The 20,726-nt window shown below is 39.6% G+C and overlaps 8 protein-coding genes and 1 long non-coding RNA gene across 29 annotated transcripts in view; 6 read left to right on the forward strand and 3 right to left on the reverse strand.

Moving 5' to 3' along the window:
- Nucleotides 1-20,726, reverse strand: part of LOC124191209 — a 101,081-nt gene that overhangs the window by 37,408 nt on the left and 42,947 nt on the right. The window lies entirely within an intron of this gene.
- On the forward strand, nt 32-3,548 carry LOC124191171 (TBC1 domain family member 23-like). Its single transcript, XM_046584210.1, has 11 exons — nt 32-233; nt 302-727; nt 796-919; nt 989-1,113; nt 1,176-1,323; nt 1,398-1,643; nt 1,727-2,276; nt 2,337-2,429; nt 2,490-2,637; nt 2,699-2,893; nt 2,956-3,548. Exons 1-11 carry the CDS (start codon nt 172-174, stop codon nt 3,041-3,043), a joined length of 2,205 nt encoding a protein of 734 aa, XP_046440166.1. The 5' UTR covers nt 32-171; the 3' UTR covers nt 3,044-3,548.
- On the reverse strand, nt 4,141-7,203 carry LOC124191175. The gene is made up of 8 exons (XM_046584215.1): nt 6,661-7,203; nt 6,252-6,579; nt 6,026-6,180; nt 5,756-5,957; nt 5,403-5,698; nt 5,196-5,333; nt 4,889-5,123; nt 4,141-4,824 (listed from the first exon to the last, which is right to left on the reverse strand). Exons 1-8 carry the CDS (start codon nt 6,790-6,792, stop codon nt 4,352-4,354), a joined length of 1,959 nt encoding a protein of 652 aa, XP_046440171.1. The 5' UTR covers nt 6,793-7,203; the 3' UTR covers nt 4,141-4,351.
- Nucleotides 7,551-9,218, forward strand: LOC124191197 (lipase member H-like). Its single transcript, XM_046584251.1, has 7 exons — nt 7,551-7,698; nt 7,780-8,010; nt 8,073-8,318; nt 8,384-8,565; nt 8,629-8,668; nt 8,740-8,893; nt 8,985-9,218. Exons 1-7 carry the CDS (start codon nt 7,641-7,643, stop codon nt 9,040-9,042), a joined length of 969 nt encoding a protein of 322 aa, XP_046440207.1. The 5' UTR covers nt 7,551-7,640; the 3' UTR covers nt 9,043-9,218.
- LOC124191198 (pancreatic triacylglycerol lipase-like) lies at nt 9,651-11,302 on the forward strand. The gene is made up of 7 exons (XM_046584252.1): nt 9,651-9,810; nt 9,896-10,126; nt 10,199-10,444; nt 10,517-10,698; nt 10,769-10,808; nt 10,888-11,044; nt 11,126-11,302. Exons 1-7 carry the CDS (start codon nt 9,765-9,767, stop codon nt 11,181-11,183), a joined length of 960 nt encoding a protein of 319 aa, XP_046440208.1. The 5' UTR covers nt 9,651-9,764; the 3' UTR covers nt 11,184-11,302.
- Nucleotides 11,486-12,832, forward strand: LOC124191203 (pancreatic triacylglycerol lipase-like). Of its 3 annotated transcripts, XM_046584261.1 has the most exons (7): nt 11,486-11,788; nt 11,848-11,996; nt 12,055-12,300; nt 12,363-12,409; nt 12,471-12,544; nt 12,601-12,664; nt 12,749-12,813. In XM_046584261.1, the coding sequence occupies exons 1-6, from the start codon at nt 11,694-11,696 to the stop codon at nt 12,608-12,610; spliced, it is 621 nt and encodes a 206-aa protein (XP_046440217.1). In that variant the 5' UTR covers nt 11,486-11,693; the 3' UTR covers nt 12,611-12,664; nt 12,749-12,813. The 3 variants fall into 3 exon arrangements, with proteins under 3 accessions (XP_046440217.1, XP_046440216.1, XP_046440215.1); XM_046584260.1 differs by having other exon boundaries at nt 12,471-12,664; nt 12,749-12,832; XM_046584259.1 differs by having other exon boundaries at nt 11,499-11,788; nt 12,363-12,664; nt 12,749-12,832.
- Nucleotides 13,134-15,583, forward strand: LOC124191190 (pancreatic lipase-related protein 2-like). The gene is made up of 6 exons (XM_046584244.1): nt 13,134-13,499; nt 14,064-14,480; nt 14,540-14,782; nt 14,836-15,017; nt 15,137-15,306; nt 15,373-15,583. The coding sequence occupies exons 1-6, from the start codon at nt 13,436-13,438 to the stop codon at nt 15,428-15,430; spliced, it is 1,134 nt and encodes a 377-aa protein (XP_046440200.1). The 5' UTR covers nt 13,134-13,435; the 3' UTR covers nt 15,431-15,583.
- LOC124191192 (lipase member H-A-like) lies at nt 15,799-17,816 on the forward strand. Its single transcript, XM_046584246.1, has 8 exons — nt 15,799-15,954; nt 16,054-16,141; nt 16,214-16,362; nt 16,437-16,682; nt 16,751-16,932; nt 16,998-17,058; nt 17,122-17,272; nt 17,348-17,816. The coding sequence occupies exons 1-8, from the start codon at nt 15,876-15,878 to the stop codon at nt 17,433-17,435; spliced, it is 1,044 nt and encodes a 347-aa protein (XP_046440202.1). The 5' UTR covers nt 15,799-15,875; the 3' UTR covers nt 17,436-17,816.
- On the reverse strand, nt 17,594-20,722 carry LOC124191177 (late secretory pathway protein AVL9 homolog). Of its 3 annotated transcripts, none has more exons than XM_046584218.1 (10): nt 20,239-20,722; nt 19,947-20,175; nt 19,610-19,879; nt 19,413-19,540; nt 19,265-19,345; nt 19,067-19,201; nt 18,781-19,003; nt 18,537-18,717; nt 18,385-18,473; nt 17,594-18,316 (listed from the first exon to the last, which is right to left on the reverse strand). In XM_046584218.1, exons 1-10 carry the CDS (start codon nt 20,578-20,580, stop codon nt 18,174-18,176), a joined length of 1,821 nt encoding a protein of 606 aa, XP_046440174.1. In that variant the 5' UTR covers nt 20,581-20,722; the 3' UTR covers nt 17,594-18,173. The 3 variants fall into 3 exon arrangements, with proteins under 3 accessions (XP_046440174.1, XP_046440175.1, XP_046440173.1); XM_046584219.1 differs by having other exon boundaries at nt 19,413-19,510; nt 20,239-20,713; XM_046584217.1 differs by having other exon boundaries at nt 19,413-19,879; nt 20,239-20,713.

The following is a 20,726-nucleotide window of genomic DNA, read 5'->3' on the forward strand; positions in this document are numbered from 1 at the left end:
GAGGGGAGGGTAGATATGGGTTAGTAGATGCGATAACGATTTTTGAACCAAACGGCAACTTGCTTGGTTGGTTACTACTACCAGCTACTACGGGCAAAGGACCGTAGGAGGCGGAGCTTGCCAGCTTGGTCATTGAAAATAGTCTGCTGACGAAACACAACATCTGAGAATATGACAGGTGCAAATGTACATTGTGCAATGGCTGACGACCTAGACACAGACGATGGCTCTTGGTAATAATTATTCTTTTGCAGCGTTATTAATTCAATTAATAAAATAACTCTACCTGTGTATTATAAAGGATCTTGGCTCTTGAAGGAGCATTACAAGAGCAGTGCAGTCTACACGATTTGCGTCTGATTTGTCGTAGCAAAAGCATCCCCGATTCCATGCGTGGACAAGTTTGGTATCGGTTGTTGGGGTCTTCCACCGGCTCTCCTGCTGATGGACTTGAACGATTCAACGAAATATTTGACCTAGCTAATCAATCTAAACTAAGAGAAGACTGTAAAATCTTTGTGGAGAAGTTGGACAACGAAGAAGAAGACAAAGTTTCCATCCTTTCTGATCTCGAGTCTCTTGTTACTCATTATTGCAAGACTCGTCACATCAATTACGACCCAAACAATGGCTGGATGCACATTCTCACACCTTTAGTCTCTTTAAAACTACCCAAAAATGAACTCTACAGCTATTTTAATGCAATCTTGGATTCATATATTCCTAGGTAAACATTTAAATATATAGCATTATTAATGTTTTCAAATTAGGAACAGAATCCTTTTTTTATTACAGGCAGTGCCATTTTAATGGAGTAGCTATGCATCTGTTTCGATTACTTTTGCTGTATCACGAACCAGAACTATGTTCTTTCCTTGATTCACATAAAATTGCACCAAATTTGTATACACAGAAATGGGTAATTAATCCACTATTGTTTATTTATAATTGCATTGACTAATGATTGGCAACTTGTTTAACTTTCTAGTTTCTATCCTTATTTGCAGCTTCAAGTAACCTTCAAGCTGTTCTCGCTCTGTGGGACTACTACTTTATCCGTGGCGATCCATTTTTAATATTTTTTCTTTCGTTGGTTCTCGTCATCAATGCCAAGTAGGCCTAATTATCCTTTTTCAAATTTTTAAAATGAAGATCTTCATGAAATGATCAAACAGGGATGAAATAATGGCTCACAAAGGTGAGAAGGAAAAAATATTGGAAACTATAGCCGAACTCCCGCAACAGATGGAAGCTGGTGATATTCACGACTTTTGCTCACTAGCTGTTTTGTATTCTGCACAGACTCCTTTTTCGTACAAGAGGGTAAGATTAAATTTTTTTGATGTTAAAATACGATAATAAATTTTATTCAAAATTCATATTCACTTGAAACGTAGGACTACCATCAAGCTCTTTTTGGCGAAGATGCGTCAGATGAAAGAATGGATCTTTTGGTCTTGTCCCAAGCGCTTTGCCTGCCGGTATCTGTGCAAGAGTTGCTAGTCAGTTGTCATTTATTGAATCCTCCTACAAAATCTGATGCCGAAAGCAGAGCATTACGTTTCTTCCTTGTCGATTGTCGGCCTGCAGAGCAATATAACGCTGGCCATCTCCCTACAGCTTTCCACCTCGACTCTAATCTTGTAAGATTCTAAATCAGACAGAATTTAGAATTGAGAATAGAATTTTAGCATTTATTTTCATTCACATGTATCATTTTCAACAGATGCTAACTGAACCTCAAGCATTTAGCGTGGCTGTCCAAGCGTTACTATCCTCCCAGAAACAGTCCATCGCTGCACAATCGGCTGCAGGGGGAGAGCACTTGGTGTTTTTCGGATCGGGCAGAGAAGCAGAAGACCAATATGTCCACATGGTTGTAGCGTTTTTCCTTCAAAGACACGTTCAGTTTGTTGGCCTAGTCCAAGGCGGCTTTTCTGCTGTTCACCAAGCTCTGGTTGCAGCTCAGATTGAAAATGGGGTTGTCGCCACATCGGTTTCTATTGAACCGGTCGGACTTGTCGATCACAATCCATCACTGTGCCTTGTATGTACTGTCAACAAATCTGAAGAGTCGCCGACAGCTGCTGGCAAAAGCAATGCTCAGGGAACACCTCAGCACGCAACGGGATCTTCCTCTTCTTCATCTAACAAGACCGATTTCTTTGGGCGGATGCGCTCAAAGTCCGCAGTAGTTAAAGACAAACTCCTCGACTACATTGTTAATCCTATTTCAGCTGGAGATAATGAACCGACACCAAAGTCCAAGAGTAAAGGTGCGGAATTTAATTTGTGTGCTTTCAAGTTCACTAGTTTAAGCAATTCTTTCATTTTAGAAAATCCTAGTACCGGAGGAAAAAGCAAAGGAGCCGGCAAGCTCTACCGCAACATAGCGCCTGTATTTTCAATTGACGATGATCAAGATGGAGGTATAGAAACAATGTCAAATAATTATAAAGCGAGTAATTCATGATTGTGTTATTTTATAGATGATCCAACTTTTGAAGGAAGTTCTGAGCGAGAGGCAGACGCACCGAACCAGGAACTGGTAGCCATATCTTCGTGGCTTAAGAGACCAGACGTAATCAACTCATTCCGTTGTCATGAAGTTAAGGAGAGTGGGCATGCATTTCCGAGGTTAGTTCTTTAAAACTGTTTATGCAAATTTGATGTGTAATCCGTTTGTTTTGCTGTAAAGTTATTTGCTGATTACGCCAAGTCACTTGTATGCCCTAAGAGAAATTGAAGATCGTCCAGGTTTCGCGCGCATCAGCGTAAATCGTTCATTATCTTCAATCATGAAAATCACTAGCAAAAAGCGACATCCGGAATTTATCACTTTCAAGTATGGGAACATAAAAGGCGAAGAAACTATTATTGTCGATTTAGACAGGTTGGTAGAGTTTTTTAAAAGATTCAATGCAACAAACATCAAAGTATATTTATGGATTCTAGATTCGTCGTCCCTCAAGCTGGAGATGCTGTCAAGTTGGTCAAGCTGCAACTATTCAACAACAGTTCTGCTGCCAACGCAAATAGCTGATGGAAGCAATGGAATGCTTGTATGAATATCAAGAATCATTTACACAAGACTTTTTTCCTTTAAACAAACTTATGAATTCCAGTTTTTCAATCTGAAAATCTTTTCCAGTCAGTTATAATTAGGTTTGGGTTGAAAGAAAATATTCCATCTCTTATCGTCGTATTGAAGCATATCACTTACCTGATTGCTTGAATCTTACTAAATGCCTCTTCCATCCACAGGTGTAACCAGTAGTAAAAAGTTTAACGATAACCAAACTCATTTAGGTAGCACCGTAAGCCCTATTTTTAATTATTATTTCAAAAATATGTTCTAATAATTTGGTGGTCATCCTAGATAACTTTTTCGTTTCCGTTCTGAATTTGTATCGTTAACTTCTCTATTCAAACTTCTATAAGATTCAACCAGAGGAAATATATTCGTAAGCTAAAAAAAAAAATTGCACCGAAATATATGTACTAGGATGTCTTTTAAACCCGTTGTTATACACGACATTTTGAGCTAACCGGGTGCAGCATATTTAGAAGGAATCACTAGGGTTTTGCCTGACATCTTTCAGCTGTTAAAAGGAGATTTCGTTGTTCATCTAGAAGGAAACCGCTAAAGTGAGTGCACCCTAGATTCCTTCTCTCAGTGCCTAAATGCTTCATCTTTTAATAAACTCCGGCTTTAGTCTTTTTCAGGTTCGAGACGGATTACCATGCAAGAGAAGTGATGCTCAATGCCGTCGTTGTCGCTGGTGCTGGCTGGCCAAAACATCATTCAGAACCAAGGTAACATTTGGCCATCTTTCATGTTCATGAGTGTCGAAAGAGATCCTTAGAAGCTAGGTTTAAATGAAACGTTGGCTTGTGCACTGGACCGACTCTTGTAACTGAAAAAAAAAAAAACATGTTTATGTTATTATTTGATAACAATCTAGGACCTCCGAGTTGTTTTGGGGTGTGATATTTCATCGGCTAGGGCCAGAATCATCCTTGTTGTTTACATTTTGAGAAGGCGATAAGAAGCGCGACATACTTGATCGCAGACAAAATGTAAATCTTAATTGGGGCTCCCCTAAATGGATATTTAAATCGGAAATGAATTCAAATAGATTTTTTTCTAAAAAGGAAAATTGTGTACTAAATGGTCTCAAGGGCGTTATAAGATCAACAAATAACATTTTGATTTTAATTATTGCATCGATAGCGACAAAAGTCTTTTCAAAATAATTAACTCGTGCCACATGTCAGGTTTTAAACAAATTACAGTAGTACAAACAGAAAATACTTAATCTTTGGAAATTAACATTTTAGGATGAGAATTTCAAAACAACTGTTCATCAAGTAGGAAGCCGCTAAAGTGTGTAGTCATGTCAATGTCTTCATAATTTCCTCCTCCCGATGCAGACTGAAGTACTAAATGAATTTTGTCTTTTCTTCTCAGGTTCAAGATTGATTGAAGGGAAAGCGAGAAAAAGCCCTGGTGATCGCTGCCGTAGATGCTGGCCACATCCTCGACGTCATTCAGCACCAAAGTAACCGACACATGCTGGGGCTTTTCACGTTTGATGGCTCCAAAGGAGAACCGGAACACGTACGTTCCGGACTTGGGAACAGTAAAAACACCTTTTTTCGCGTCCATCCCACCTCCTTGATTGGATCGAGTTATCTCAAAAGGTAGGATCGATTGCACATTTCCTCTTCCTTCCAAGTAGAACGGTGATTTCCTTAGGACGTAAAAATAGACCAAAGATGACGCCACGTCCGCCTTTCCTATCCAGGTTTCTCGAGGGGCCCCTTGATTTGAAACATTTCAAAGTTAGTTTTTTTTCCCACCTCTTGTTAGAAATTAGAATTTCACCTGATGTCATGTTGCAGTAGACCATATCGATGTTATCGTCTCCCTTGACGGGGTAAATTCCGCTCAGGGCGTGACCCATAGTCTTCAAATCGTGACAGTTTGCCGGCATCCGCGTCAATGATTTTCCCGCAGGGCGATCTGATCTTCTCCTAAGTTCTGCTATTTCCTCATTTTGTCTTTGATGGCCGTTGAAAAGTTCTCGCAAATCTCTCGCTAGTTTCTCATCTATCGACTCCTTTAGAACAATGTCAATGCATTGGTGAATCACGAAAATAGTATAGGTAAAAGTCTATTGGCGCTTACGTACTAATTTGCGGATTTGCAAGCTGTTTGTCCGGTTCTGTCTACCTAGAAACAAATTCAATCGAACCACGGAGTTCCTTATTCGCATTGCTTGTCTCTGAATTCGCTCGTCCGCTTTATCCAATCGCTCAGTTATTAAATTCTAAAGTGCACGTAATAATCTTGTTACTTTTGCAGTCAAGACTTTTAATGGATTGTTAATTATACTTACAAATTGTTCGGTAGAAACGAATGAGGAAAGAGCCTTTTCCTCACCTGGCACTTGAGTCATGTCGCAAAACACAGTTTCAGATATTTCGGATCGCAGGATCGAATACAAACCGGAAGTTGTGTAGCCAGTTCGCCACACATCTTGGCACGAAGTTGGCAGTCGTTTAACACTTGAGATCATTTGAAGGCCGTGACATTCCAGCCGTCCGAGGATGTACCGGCCGGAAGAGGGTGGAGCCAAAATGCGTCCGAAATTCAGCCGCGTGATGGGAAGAAAGGATTTGTCCATAATTAAACCTAGATTACCTTTCGATTAGGTAATTTCCTTTCGTAAAAAGGTTGTTACCAACTTGCCTGTGTCGGTAGTCTCTATGGGTGAAAGAGCGTTACAGTTGCACTGCAATTTACGATCGAGACAGGAATTATCCAGCGCGCATTGGCATTTCGATTGAGTCGAGTTCCCACCGGTGAAGTCGTTACGTCGGACCCCGTGTCGATCAGTCCACCAACTCTGAGATTCTCCGTTGAATTCCAATGGAGCAATTTTGCAATCGTACTGTTTAAAATCCCGGTAGAAAACTCAGTTACACACGTACCCTGTTGTTCTAAGGCAAATTACGATACCTGGACAGACTGCGTACAATCAGATGATAATTCCAAGAGGGCGATCATTTGTCTCATAGTGGCATTGTATTGGATCGGGCGGCTGTAACATCCTGCATCCCAGCATTGGCCAACATCTGTGGCTTCTTCGCTGTCGTGCGGGATTAAAGTAGATCCTATTTTCCAAGTAAAAAAAAAACAAAATGTAACGATGACAAAAGAACATTGGCAATCCTCTTTTGACAACCTGTCGTCATGTTACATGAGACATAAATGGGTGCATCGCCTGTTCCGTGGCCGTCGGGATCGATCCAGTACATGCCCGATTCGACTGATTCGTTGGAGCGTCTCAGCTCTTCACAGGATCTCGGCGCTACTGCTGTGGAATTGGAAACTTTTGGAGGTTTCATCTGCTCCCTTTTTTCCGCTTGAAGGGCCTCGAGTCTTTCTTCCAATCTGGCAACAATTTTCTTGAGGCCTTGAATTTCCATCTCGTGTTTTCCTATCTCGTCTCGCTGCTGTGTCTGTGCTGCTGCCTCGACGACGACTTGATGATAACTCTCTTTCAAAAGTCTCTGGAAAAGAGCAGACACAAAAGAGAGAAACGATTAGCAGCTACTAGTGGGAATTCGAAAGGTTTTTTCGCAGTCTTTTACCACATCCTCGCGTAGTTTCAGCAGTTGAGAGTGGACGTCTTCAGTTGTAACTTCATCTTGACTGGCCAACGCTGGAAAGTCCGCCCTAACCGCTCCACATATCAAGAAGAGACAGAAAAAACGAATCGCCATCTTTAATGATGGGAGTCGAATGAAGCTAAAGCCTCAAGGGAGTTTTGAATGAATCCTTAGCCTATACGGCGACCGACTTATGCAACTTTTCAAGAACTGTTTTTAATATTTTTTTTTTCGGTGCGTTTCATAGATGGGGTTTCACCGCCAAGGGTCAAAGTTTTATTTTTTAAATGATGTTGATCAACATTCAGAGAATGCGACAAAGAACTCGATAGCCCACTACTATGTAGCCACTATTTAGGCCTGACATAGATAGTTAATCAAATAGGAAAAAATATTAAAAATAAACTCACAATAAGCGCTTCCGTTAACACTTGAAAATTCTCCATTTACGTAAAACTGCGTTAGCCAACGCAAATTGCTATCTATTACGGCATTAGATTTACATCCAGTTGCTATTTCTTCCGAGTTGTTTCCACGTACAAAAGTGCGTTAACATCGCGATTTTCTTGACTAAAGTAAAAATTGAATCGGAATTTTCCAGTTCAAAAACATGTCACGCGCTAAATGTCTATCTGAGCAATCGGTCATGGTAGCCATCTGGATTTTCCAAAGTAATTTATCTGTAGCTATTGTGGAAAAGTTGGGTAAACATTTGCTTTGGCCTTGTTAATGATAATAAGCGGATATTGACTGTAATCTCGGCACTTCAAATTTTTCGATGTGTAATATAGTGTGATGTGTATGGGCTTTCCAGCTTTGCATAATAAGTATGAGGTGGAAACTTTTGGTGTCTCGTCTGATTGATAAGGAAAATCATCTTAGATTGGGCGGTGAGACGACTATATAAATCTCAAGCGGTGGAATACCGAATAGTACCAGGCAGTCATTTCTTTAACCAAAAAATGAAGTTCCTACAAGCGCTCTCGTTGTCACTTTGCACCATCTTTTGCGTAGTCCAAGGTATGCCTAATTTCAAATAACTAATTTCAAATAATTTGACAACGTATTTTAATTGGCTTAATTTTTCATTCTGTGTTATAGGCAAAAGCATTGGAGACGCAGATGTCATGGCCAGCAAAGCTGATCCCATTGAATTTACCCATTTCAATTTGTGGACTCGCAATAATCCTGTCACGTTGCAAGAACTGTTCATCGGAGACGCCGCTTCTCTAGCCGCATCGAATTTTGATATTTCTAAGCCCACCAAAATATTTGCTCACGGCTGGCGAATGAATGGGTACGACAACAATGCGGTATTCAGCCTTCGTGATGGTATGACAAGTTATTTTTGTGATTCAAACAATAACGTAATTCTCATCATATTTGTGTCTTAGAATTCCTTTCCAAAGAAAATTGTAATTTTATCGCGGTTGATTGGGAAGAATTGGCGAATAATTTAAATTATTATTCTTCGGCTGCCAATACCCAACCAGTTGGCATCTTAACCGGCGATTTCATCAACTTTTTGATTGCACAAGGAACGAATGTGAATCAATTTCATGTCATTGGTTTCAGCTTGGGAGCTCACGTTGCGGGAAAAGCTGGTGCCCTCGTCAACGGACTTATCCCAAGAATTACAGGTAATAGCGTGGAATACCAGGTGGAAAGATTATCAACTGAAATGTAACATCATTTTTCTTATAAGGTCTTGATCCGGCCTATCCTGGATTCTCAGTAGAAAATACGGACGAACGTCTGGACGTGACGGACGCCCAGTTTGTCGACATTATGCACACAAACAGCGCATCATTGTTGGATGGTGGACTGAGTTTCCCCGTGTCAATTGGTCACGTAGACTTCTGGCCGAACGGAGGCATTGTTCAACCGGTATGATTTCCTGTAATTTATAATAATCTAATAGCAACTTTAATTTAGTATTTCTTTGAACAGGGTTGCATCCTTACAGGATCTGATATTCTGGCCATAGCAAGTAAATAGTTTGCAATCAATTTATTGCCTCTACTTGATCACTTAAATTTATATTCATTATTCGCGTTGCAGCGGGATGCAGTCATAGCCGGGCCTACCAATATTTTGCCGAGACTATCAATGGTGGACGTTTTACTTCTATCCGCTGTACGTCCTATGAAGAATTCGACGCTGGTTTGTGCAATGGAAATCAACAAGATTTGATGGGTCTGCCCGTTTCTCTATCGTAAGTCACGTTTTTATTTCAACGTTTGCACTTTTCTTGGCGGCTTTAGAGATTTATTTTGAATGGCATTCGTATTTTATTAATCCTATAGAGCGACGGGTGATTATTACCTCAACACGTTTGACGCTCCTCCTTTCTCCATGGGATGATTTATCGGTTGCACTTGTAAATCTGTATATCCTATGCCTTTTACTCAAAGACCCTAATGCCCATAATCATGGCAGCTTTACGACTTTGACTTAATCTATTGTTTTTTAACTGTGTTGTTGCGGAATATGCCTGTCAATGCATAAGTAACCGGCAATACATAACTGTTACTAAGTTACCAGTTTTGTACATTTTATGTGCATAATGGATGGGTTCACTTCATGATAGATAACATTATACATAAGACATTTTTTCCGGGTATAGTGTAGACGCACCCAAATAATGTGGGTCATATAATTTAAAATTGTGCTGTTGTCGATTTCGATGAGACGGTCACCGATATAAGATTACATCAACCTTAAGGATTTGGAAAATCCCAAACTTTTATTTACTTTTAGATGACAGGTTTTAAGTTTTAATCGTCAGTTGTTTTCGTCTTGACTGGCAGGTTAGCCGGTCCGTTGCTACGTCTGCATTTTACTCCAGTTAAGCGTCCGATAATAAACATGTCTATCTGATAACAAAATCGAGATTCCCCCAACCCCATGATCGATCCCGCTATGTTTGAATCCACGTGACGTCTGTGGCGTCTTGTTTTGATAGGACTTTCTATAAGATAACCAACTTACGGTAAACTATAAAATCTGAACTTCCCTGTGAGACCCTCGTTCTTTCTACGGTTGCATCTTCACTTATTGAAACTTAGCAGAGAGAAAAAATAATAATGAAATTCTTCGCCGTGTTATTGTTGGCTGTTTCCGCTGTCTCAGGTTTGACCAAATGACTACTTACATATAATTTGTCAAATTAATTGTTGCTCAATTTTATTTATTTTTTTTTATTTTTTTTTTTCAGCAAAGAGTCTGTCGGAGAAAAGTGTTGGCAGTTCCAGAGATTTCATTTCGGACAACACCCATTTTAATTTGTGGACGCGATCGAACCAATTGTCTTATCAGGAACTCATTAACGGAAATGCCTTGAATTTGGCCGCTTCCAACTTTGACGTTACCAAGCCGACTAAAATCTTCGCCCACGGATGGCTGATGAATGGTTACAACGATGGGACAGTTATTGCAATGAAAAATGGTACAACCGGTTATTGTAATATTCTTAGCCACATTTTTGACCGACTTCTTTTGGTCACATTTCTGTGTTTAGCTTTCCTGAACCATGAAGACTGTAACTATATCGCGGTTGATTGGGAAACGATGGCTAATAACGCCAACTATTACGCATCTGCGGCCGATACCCTTCCAGTCGGCATTCTCACTGGCCAGTTTATCGACTTTTTGATCTCCCAAGGCGTTACTTACAGCAAGTTGCACGTCATCGGCTTCAGCTTGGGAGCTCACGTCGCTGGCAATGCAGGAGCTGCTGTCGCAGGAACTCTTCCTCGTATCACTGGTAATTCAAAAATTCTCCTTTTGCATAATCATCACGAGGTCACTGAGTCGCATAATATTTTTCTGTTTACAGGATTGGATCCCGCTTATCCCGGATTTTCCGTTTCGAATACCGGCGAAAGGTTGGACACATCGGATGCCCGTTTTGTCGATATCGTTCACACCAACAGCGCAACACTTCCCGAAGGTGGTCTCAGCTTCCCAGTCAGTATCGGGCACGTTGATTTCTGGCCAAATGGTGGAATCTCCCAACCGGTATGGTTCTATAGTCAATAACATTTTGATTAAAGGCTAATAACTATATTTGGATTTCATCATGTATTAGGGCTGCTTCGCAACCGGTACCGATATCATCGATCTTGCTAGTAAGTGTGGCTATTTCTTTTGTGGCGCGAATTGAATCAGAGACTTAAAAATTTTATTTGCTGATTTGAATGAGTGCAGCCGGCTGCAGTCACGGACGAGCCCCAGACTATTTCACAGAGTCGATCACTAGCAGAACGGCCTTCACAGCCACCGAATGCAGTAGTTACGCTACTTGGAAACTTGGAGGATGCAGCGGCAATCCCCAGACCTCAATGGGTCTTACCGTATCCACAACGTGAGTCACATCTGATTTGCTTACAGTTTTTCATCACTCGCACAAGTTTTTAAAAAATGGGTTCATTCCTTATTCACGCAGCGCCACTGGTGATTATTTTCTGGATACCAACTCCGAGGCTCCCTTCGCACTTGGTTAATCACATCATACCTGACGACGATACACTAAAGCAACACTCTTCTAAAATTTTTCTTAAAACACTGATTGCTTTTGCAATTTTGTGTAAATTCTCTGTCAATAAAAATATTCAAACAGCAATGACCGTTATTCGCATTTATATACTATGTCATTCACCTCTGCACCTAACCAGTTAGTTCGTGGGAAAGGTTTTTCGCTAATTAGATATTGTTTGGACATGAAGGTCATTTCAGGGAAAGGTTTTCAGGTTGTTCGGCTGTGATAGAATCAAAACCCAAGCCTGTTAAGTATCGGAAATCGACCTGAGATGACGTTGTATTGTGCTATCGGTGTTGTTGTTTGTTTGTCTGCCATTTGTCCTATTCTAGTTGAAGGTATTTCTTGTTCAAACATTAGTTACTTTCTATGTTGACAAATGCTAGCGTTTTCCATGATAACATTTTAAAAGTCGTGTAAACAGACAAGCTGACTTTGTGTAACTAGACGTTCTTATCAAACTAAATTAACAGGGATGAGAACCAGACAACAACAACAAGAATACATACAGTTTTCAACGTACAGAACCGATCCGGAATTAGTAACTCATCATTTTCTATTATGGACACGGTAAGTGAAATTTTACAATTTTACTTGTGGTAATTAAAGGGAATTTTTGCTTATTCTAGACGTAATCCCAACGAATTTCAAGAGTTGTTGATTAACGACACAGCCGCTCTGCAGGCCTCCAATTTCGACCGGAAGAATCCTACACGAATATATGCTCACGGGTTCACAGGAAATGGACAAAACCATTGGAGTCTCAGACTACGTGACCGTACTCATTACTATTTTCCCCCCTGTGAATCAAATCAAATTAATCTTAATTATAATAGGATTTCTGGAAAAAGAAGACTGCAATTTTATAAATGTCGATTGGCGACACTTGGCTGCGGGTCCCGACTATCCCAGAGCGGTTGCCAATGTTCAGCTTGTCGGATCACTCACAGGAAGCTTTGTGAAATTTCTGGTTTTAAAAGGTGCTGATCTGCGCAGAGTTCATCTGATTGGTTTCAGTCTGGGAGCGCACGTTGTTGGGAAAGCTGGCCAAACAATGAATGGTGAAATTCCAAGAATAACAGGTACACGCATTTTGATTGTCTCTTGGTTTCGTCAAATTTGAATGCGCAAAACGTATTCCAAGGCTTAGATCCAGCTTATCCACTTTTCGAGGAAGCCAGCGCGGATGAGGTACTAGACAAAACGGACGCTAAATTTGTAGACATTATACATACTAATGCTGGAAAGTTAGAAGAAGGCCGAAAAGGATTCCCTTTTACCCTTGGACACGCAGATTTTTGGCCAAACGGCGGATCGATTCAACCGGTGCGATAATAGAAGTCTTTTGTAATGTTTTACAAATATTCTAATTTAAATTACAGGGGTGTGTGAGCAGCAACGTGAAGCTTGGGAAAATAGCAACTATTATTCAAAAGCTTTCTGAAGGTCTTTTATACTCTTATCATTAAAAAATTATTATTTGAATAGTTAATTCAGGCTTTAACAGTAAATTAATTGATACAAGCGCAGCCGTCTGCAGTCACAGAATGGCAATGGAATATTTCCTGGAATCGATCACCGGTTCTGAGTTCATCGCCACTCAATGCAATACTTACAGAGATTTTAAACTCGGACTCTGCAACAACAATTTTAAAACTCGAATGGGCCTACCCGTTTCAACACTGTGAGTGCAATACCATGTTTTTAAAATAATATTTGATTTTCTCTTAACCACTCTTTTATTTCACTACAAGAGCCGCCGGAAATTTCTTCCTTGACACCTATGCTGGAAGGTCATTCGCCCATCAAATGGATTTTGATGCACAAAATTAACTATATTTTTGAATTTAGTATTTGAGTTAGATTTCATTACTTGATTTTTGAATTAATATTAGATTCTATAGATGGTTTCAGCGGCATCACGTCATTTTTTGTCTATTTATTAAACTGTGATAAACCAACGTATCTACATTTTCGTCCCCCACCAAGGAGGATTATAATGCATTAAATGAACTAAGAGGAAGGTTGTGGTATTGGGTACTAATATTTCATTTCCTTTCCTGACCGCAATCAACATCGAATAACATACAAGAATTTATAGAATATCGCTTTCTAGACTTATGGACACATCACACAAAATCCAACGTTCTTGCAGGTCACAACGGCAGCAATTTGGCTGAGAATTGATTCCCGTCATTGGTGATTTAAAAAAAAATTATGGCACAGATTAAATTGCTCATCTTTTTTGGTGTAATGTTTGTGATTGGTTACTCCGCATCAGGTAATTGTTGTGATTGTTTTTAATCGATTTAATTGTATCGATCAGAAGATTTTATTTCCACTTGGCCTTTGGCGATGACTAGCATCGACTGCTTTTCAGTTTTCTCTCGTTAATTTTGTTACAATTTTGCTTGTGATTACTACAAAAACTGTTTATTCTTGCTGAAAGTTTTTATAGTTATAGCCTACTACACTACATCATAGTATATATACGTAAGTGTAAAACTCATACCATCCCAGTTCCTAGAAATAATAATGTGATATGCTTGAAAACAAGTCTGATACATTATATTATTTGTGCCATCAAAACAACAGATCTAATGAGTTTTGCACATGCTGATTGGCCTAAAGATCTTGTCACTTAAATATAATCGGATTTTAGGTAACATCATAAAGTTCTATGGTTTTCTTTTCTCTCAATGAGCACTGAGAAGACAAGTGAAGAAAAATTCTCTTCAATTTTTAAACCCCAGCTATTTGAGTTATTTGTTTTACTTATGAGGACTCTGAAACCACTGTTAATTGCTTGAGACTGATTCTGACAACATTTCTTTTTAATGCTTAGCTGAAAAAAATAATGCTGTCGTTTGGCCCCTGTCATCTGCCACCAAAGGTCATACCGACTTAGCAGAGCTTAACGCTCTAATCCACAGAGATCCTGTAAAGCGCCAGACAGTTTTGCTAGACGACGAAGACGAAGAAAGAGATTATCGATGGCAGGAATCCGTCTTCTCATTCATCAAGGGCGTCTTCCGCAGTGGTGCCAGGAGTATGGGTGGCAATGAACTAAACGAAATCAAATCATTTTGTTACTTCAATTTGTGGACCAGAACCAATCCAAAAATAGCACAAGCGTTACTCATTGACGATGAAGCTACTCTATCCAAATCGAGTTTTAACCGGTCTAATCCTACAAAAGTATTTGTTCACGGTTGGCGAATGAACGGCCATAGCGATGTCTCAATGCTCACCCTTCGAAATGGTATGGTCAAAACATTGTATAACAGAAGAATAGGTCGTTATTCTATTTTCATATCTTAGAATTCCTCATTAAAGAAAACTGCAATTTTATAGCGGTCGATTGGGAAAGTTTTGCTGCCACTGACTACTTCTCATCGGCGGCCAAGATTCGACCAATCGGCGTCTTTACGGGAGATTTCTTAAATTTTCTAATCAAGCAAGGATTAAATGTTAGTCAGTTGCATATCATTGGTTTCAGTTTGGGAGCTCACATTGCTGGTAAAGCTGGTTTCCGCGTTAACGTACCAGTCCCTCGAATTACAGGTAATTTAGATTAAGATCTACAAACATGCATAAATCTAACGATGGGACTGCAGGTTTGGACCCCGCTTATCCCGGATTTTCAATTGATAATACGGACGGAAGACTAGACGTGACGGACGCTCAATTCGTCGACATTATTCACACAAACAGTGATTCTTTGTTAAACGGTGGCTTGAGCTTTACGACATCAATCGGACATGTAGATTTTTGGCCTAATGGGGGCATTGTTCAACCGGTAAGTAAATTTAAATAATTTATTAGTAGTTGATGTCTGCTTTGTATGAAAATTGAAAATTAATTCATTGATTCCGGTTTTTAATTGGTCTCGTAATTGATAACTTTCTTTGTATTTAGGGTTGTAGTTTAATATCTTGTAGCCATTACAGAGCGTTGATTTATTTTACTGAATCGATCAATACCAAAAAGCCTTTTACGTCTACCAAATGCTCAACTCACATGGATTGGTACATTGGCTTATGTGCAAACAACACGCAAACGACCATGGGATTTTCCGTATCTACATCGTGAGTTGATCGTTAACCACGAATTAATTTGACCAAAATATTACCAGTCTTTTTCAATTTGAACAGAGCCAAAGGCGATTATTTTCTTTTAACCAACGTGAAAGCTCCTTTTGCACTTGGTTAGTATAACCAAATCAATCGCAGTCTCGTTGACAACAGACAACCAAGCTTCCGTAGCTTTCAATTTCCATTACATTTGTAATTTCTCCTTGTGAGTCGATTGGCACGCAAGCAGAATGATACAATGAAATGTTGAAATAAATTGTTTTAACCATTATTATCCTGTTTATTTTATAATTTGGGGTTTTTTCAACATTAATTGCATTTTTCAACCGATTCAGGCGATGAGCAATCATTAATTACAAAGCTCATCGCCTTGATCACGATTACAGTTACTAATTTCCAGAATGAAGGGCGCGATGATGAAAAAGCTTGCTTAATTCGCGGAAAAAATTTATAATCTATCAATTGGTTTTATAATTTTTCCATTCATATATGATATTTGAAATGTATAAAAGACCATTGATAGATTTAGAAAAGTTTTAACCTTCGATCGTCAAGCTGCAAACATGACGTTAATCAAAACGTTCTGGTTACTTCTCGTTCCGTTTCTCTCCGTCCTCGTTTTAACGGAAGGTATTTTTTTCCGTAAGTAAAAGCGGCTATTTTACATCGTTTGTGTTAACTTTGATTAATGTTTATTGCTGTTCCATGTTTCGTGCGCTTTTCCTTATTGACGCCTATCAGGAAAAGAAATCAGACATGCTGGTGGTCTTCTATCGGAGATGGCCGAACCGTTCGCAGCATCACAAGTTCACTTCTTACTCTGGACAAGGTAATTTAATAAATTAACGTTGCGACAAAATACTACAATAATTAGCATAACACAATTTGATGCGTCTTTCAGACGAAATTCGTTTCTATTTCAAGAACTCTTTATCAACGATGTAAATGCCCTAGCTGCTTCTTCTTATGTTAAGACAAATCCTACCAAAATTTATGTCCATGGTTTTACTGAAAATGGGCAAGGTGATCTTAGTTTCAGGTTACGCAATCGTAAGTATTCTTCTTTAACAAAGGAGTTGGCATGTGAGAAAGTTCCGCCTGAATCATAAATCCAATCCCAACAGGTTTCCTCGAAAAAGAAGATATTAATTTTTTCGCAGTCGAGTGGGCATCCTTGGCTGCAGGTCCCGACTATCCTAGAGCAGCGGCAAACACTAGGCTGGTAGGATTACTCACGGGTAATTTTGTGAACTTCCTGGTTTCACAGGGCACTGATCTTATCAAGTTGCACTTGATTGGTTTCAGTATGGGGGCGCATGTGGTTGGACTGGCTGGACATATCGCCAACGGTGTACTACCTAGAATAACAGGTAGGTAATAGTTTAACAGTTACTATACTAGACCCCCGAATGCATCTTTCGAAATTTGCCAATTGAAGGTTTGGATCCAGCCTTCCCTCACTTTGATTTCACTAACCCAGACGAGGTTCTAGAGAAAACAGATGCCCAGTTTGTTGATGTTATCCATACAAATGCTGGCAAGTTGGAAAATGGCAAAATAGGCGTCGATTTTGCCATCGGACACGTCGATTTTTGGCCCAATGGTGGATCTTCTCAACCTGTATGATATTTTAAATATTTTGTTAAAGTTAAAGAAAATACTAATTTTAAATTGCCTGTGCATAGGGCTGTATAGAAATCCCCAACAGCGCTGGAATCTCAAGTATTATGAACCTGTTTCTTGGAGGTGGGATTCTAATTATAATTTTTTTTAATTTGACTTTATAAAATATCCTATTAAAAATCACAGGTATCTGCAGTCATAGGCGAGCAGTGGAATATTTTATGGAATCCCTTGATGTTCCGTTCATCGCCACCCGGTGCAATTCTTACGACGAATTCAAGCTTGGCTCATGCACCAACAATTTCAAAACTTTTCTGGGTGTTCCAGTCTCAACATCGTGAGCATAAAATTCAATTTCTTCGCACTACTTTGCACATAACACCGTAATATTAATAGCCGTTAATATCATTAGAGCCGCAGGAAATTTCTTCCTCGATACCAACGCACCTCTCACAGTCCAGCAAAAGAACAGCTTTCAATCAATATTTAGAACAACGTAAAGAAAGATATTTTCGAATTGTGAAAGCAATGTCTTTAAAACTTCAATTCTCACTAGTAAAAGAAAATTACATGGTCTGACCGACAATTGAATGTGAATGAAAAACCGTTTCGATTGATTGAATTAATTTAGCCTGCACCAAATAGAATTTACAATCGATTTCGCTTATGCTCCGTTTATTAAATACCCACCGAGTTACCGTACATATTTCATCCAAGGACTACTGGATTAACAAATGCCAAGTGTGCTTTTATATCTACAGTACTCAAAACATTGACTGAAATTTTCATCTCCTCATTTAGATCGCGAGAGAAAATCGGAAGCTTGACTGTCATCGCCAACATGAATCCAATAGAGTCGAATTTCTCTGAAAGCTTTCCAATCACGTCGCAAAAAATGAGATAAACTTGGAACTGGAATGTTGAATTGGGAAAAAAGGGACTCACTTTCACCCAACTAGTGAAAAACAAAACACATAATTAATTGTGACTGCAAGCTGAGTATATACGCATGCAAATTATGGAACGCAAACCAAACAAGTGAACGAGTTGAACGACAAATAATAAGATCCCAAAGAAGAGAAAAACAAAACAAACAAGCGACTTCGACTTTTCTCGATGTCGATGAAAAATTTGACTAGCACGCCTTGCGCATACAACCTATGATTGCATTTGTTACGAAAATTACGAAACCACGATTATTATCTACTCGTTTTCGCTAATTTTTGTCCTTGTTGCAATCACTCAGTCAGATCAATGTCGGACATTCGCATTCCATTCGGTCCTAATGCTTCCTCAGCTTCTTCAGTTGCTTCGGTCGGTTGTTGATGAAATGTACTCCACCAGCTTGAAAACGCTCCTTTAGCTTGCGAAATAGCCCCTCCTAAAAAGAATTCGAGTAAATTCTCTTCGAACATAACGAATTAAAATAACCAATGAATAATATCTTACCAACAACTTTACTGGTGTTGGCTACTGCTCGACTTGTGCTAGCGGCCGCATTGGATATCTTCCGCCCCTTTTCCGTATTCTGCATCGTTCTGCAAAAACAATAAATCATGAGAATACCAGTCAAATTAAGTTGTTGCTGTCATGAAACATACTGAGTGATTTGAGATATTTTAAGCTTGACATCCGATATTGATAGCTGGCCGGAGAACATATGACCAGGATGGAGTTCCAAGACAGCAGGATGTGGAGTTTCGAGCCATTTCGCGTAGTTACTCGTGGCTTTCCATGCTTGGATAAAAGCGGGATTGAATTCATCCAAATACTTGCATCCATCTGTTTAAACACAACAGCTTTAAATGTCTGAAATCTAAGCACCTAGGTGTATAAAAGACATACCGTCCATCAAGGATGTTCTCAGCATAAAAAGAAGATAAGTCTTAAACTCAGCCCGCAGCCACTCGTCGCCACCTTCCCATCCAACGCCGTCCAAAAAGGTATTGCTGGTTCGATCCTGGACAACGAGACGGACTATGTGATCTGCAAATCGCATGTCTTCTTTAGTCAACTCAAGTTGACGACGTAGTTCCGGATCGGTGATGTCGATGCGGCCAGTCTCCAACTTTAAAAAGTGAATAAAATGTGAGGAAAATTTAACTTAAATCGTTTAAATAAGAAATGATACCTCGATGATGGCATCAAAAAGAGTTTTTTTCTGCTTGAATAGCACATTAGTAGCGCCAACAATGTAACCGCGGATGTTAGGCTCGCTCAAGAGGTCTAAATATGAAAGTGACAGATACGGATGACACAAATAACCCTGCAAAAAACAATTAAAAGTTTGTAAAATCGATAGAAAAGATAGATTTCAAATTCAACAAACATTTCCAAAGAGTTGAAGAGGCAATCCACAGTCTTCATTAGGCAGGCCGGCGACGATAGAGGGAGAAATGCGTCCTGATTTCTAGGGATTTCAATAACAAATTGGCAATTAATATTTAGCGAGAATGGCCTAGAAATAAGAGAATTACCTCGTTTTCCATTTCTTGAGCAGTGGGGGCTCGAAGATCTTCAAAGCTACTTTCCCGGCTTACTTTGCTATCATCAGTAGCGTCAACCGTGGGAGTATCTGCGGATTTAGTACTTCCAGCTAATTTATCTTTCCAAGAAGATAGTTTTTCTGTCAGTCCGTTATACACACTAGACTGATTTTGAGGTGAGAAAATACCGGCGGGTTCCTCATCTGGTGGAGGAATGAATTGTTTGGGAATTTCCAACGTCTCGGCGATGATTAATTCCGGCTGACTAGCTAAGGCGGTGCAATTATCCAGACCCGATTCGACCACTCCAGGGAAAAGTGCAAGCATCGCCAGAATAGATGTAGACAAAGGTCGGACTGGTGAATGAAAAAAGAGAACTCGCTTTTGCAGTAGAATCAGCTTAAATAGTTGGACTACTTTGTGACCGAATCTCTCTAGCATCTCACGTAGTGGTAGCCCTAGAAAGTAGAAAGTCGCGATTAAAATTATGTAACAATTACACTAAACTAGAGTGCTCAATAGTACCAATGATAGCCTGAGTAGAATTTAACAAGTCCGGGTTTAGACACATGTTGAGATTGTTGTAAGCATCATGGAGCAACATGAACTGAGTAAAATCCCCCTCACGGAAATAAGCTTCAGTGATCAATCCCATTTTTACTTGGATATGACCATATAAAGGAAGGTTCGAAAGAACACATACAGCTTTCTGGACAGTGCTTCTGGTTATGTCGGCAGTTTTTTTAGAGAGCATCTGTTCAAATTGTCCAAATTTTAATGATAAAAACATTGCCAAAATACAAAGCTAAATGCATACCTTTGCCTCAATTTGGCGATAAGAGGAAACACCATAAACTGTTTTGCCTGGATGTGCCATTGATGGGAGGTGGAAATAGACGGTATCCTCAACAAAATTATGTGAGCCATCTGGCATCGCCAAGGAAGGCAAATTTTTCCACATTTCCGGACATTCATGAGATTCGGAAGGAGAGTTAGGGCAAAGAGGAGGGTATGAATACTCAACTTGACACCCTTTTTTGTGATGAAATCCAACGACGAGAAGGTGCAATATTGGAGGAGCATCTCGACTGAATTCCCGAGCTATTGTACTTGTCTCCTCTTTCTTTTTCTCTTCTTGATCTGTTACTTGTTCTTCCATTTTATATCGTAATACGTCCACGAACACAACTTTTTATCAGATGTCAAAAATGCTCTGCCTAGTACACACACTTCAGATCCAAAAATCAATAAATCTACAGACACTCGCCAGAGGGCATCTATGTTTGCAGACGATTTCACGACTGA

Source organism: Daphnia pulex, chromosome 3 (genome assembly GCF_021134715.1).
Source record: "Daphnia pulex isolate KAP4 chromosome 3, ASM2113471v1".
Taxonomy (NCBI): Eukaryota; Metazoa; Arthropoda; class Branchiopoda; order Diplostraca; family Daphniidae; genus Daphnia; species Daphnia pulex.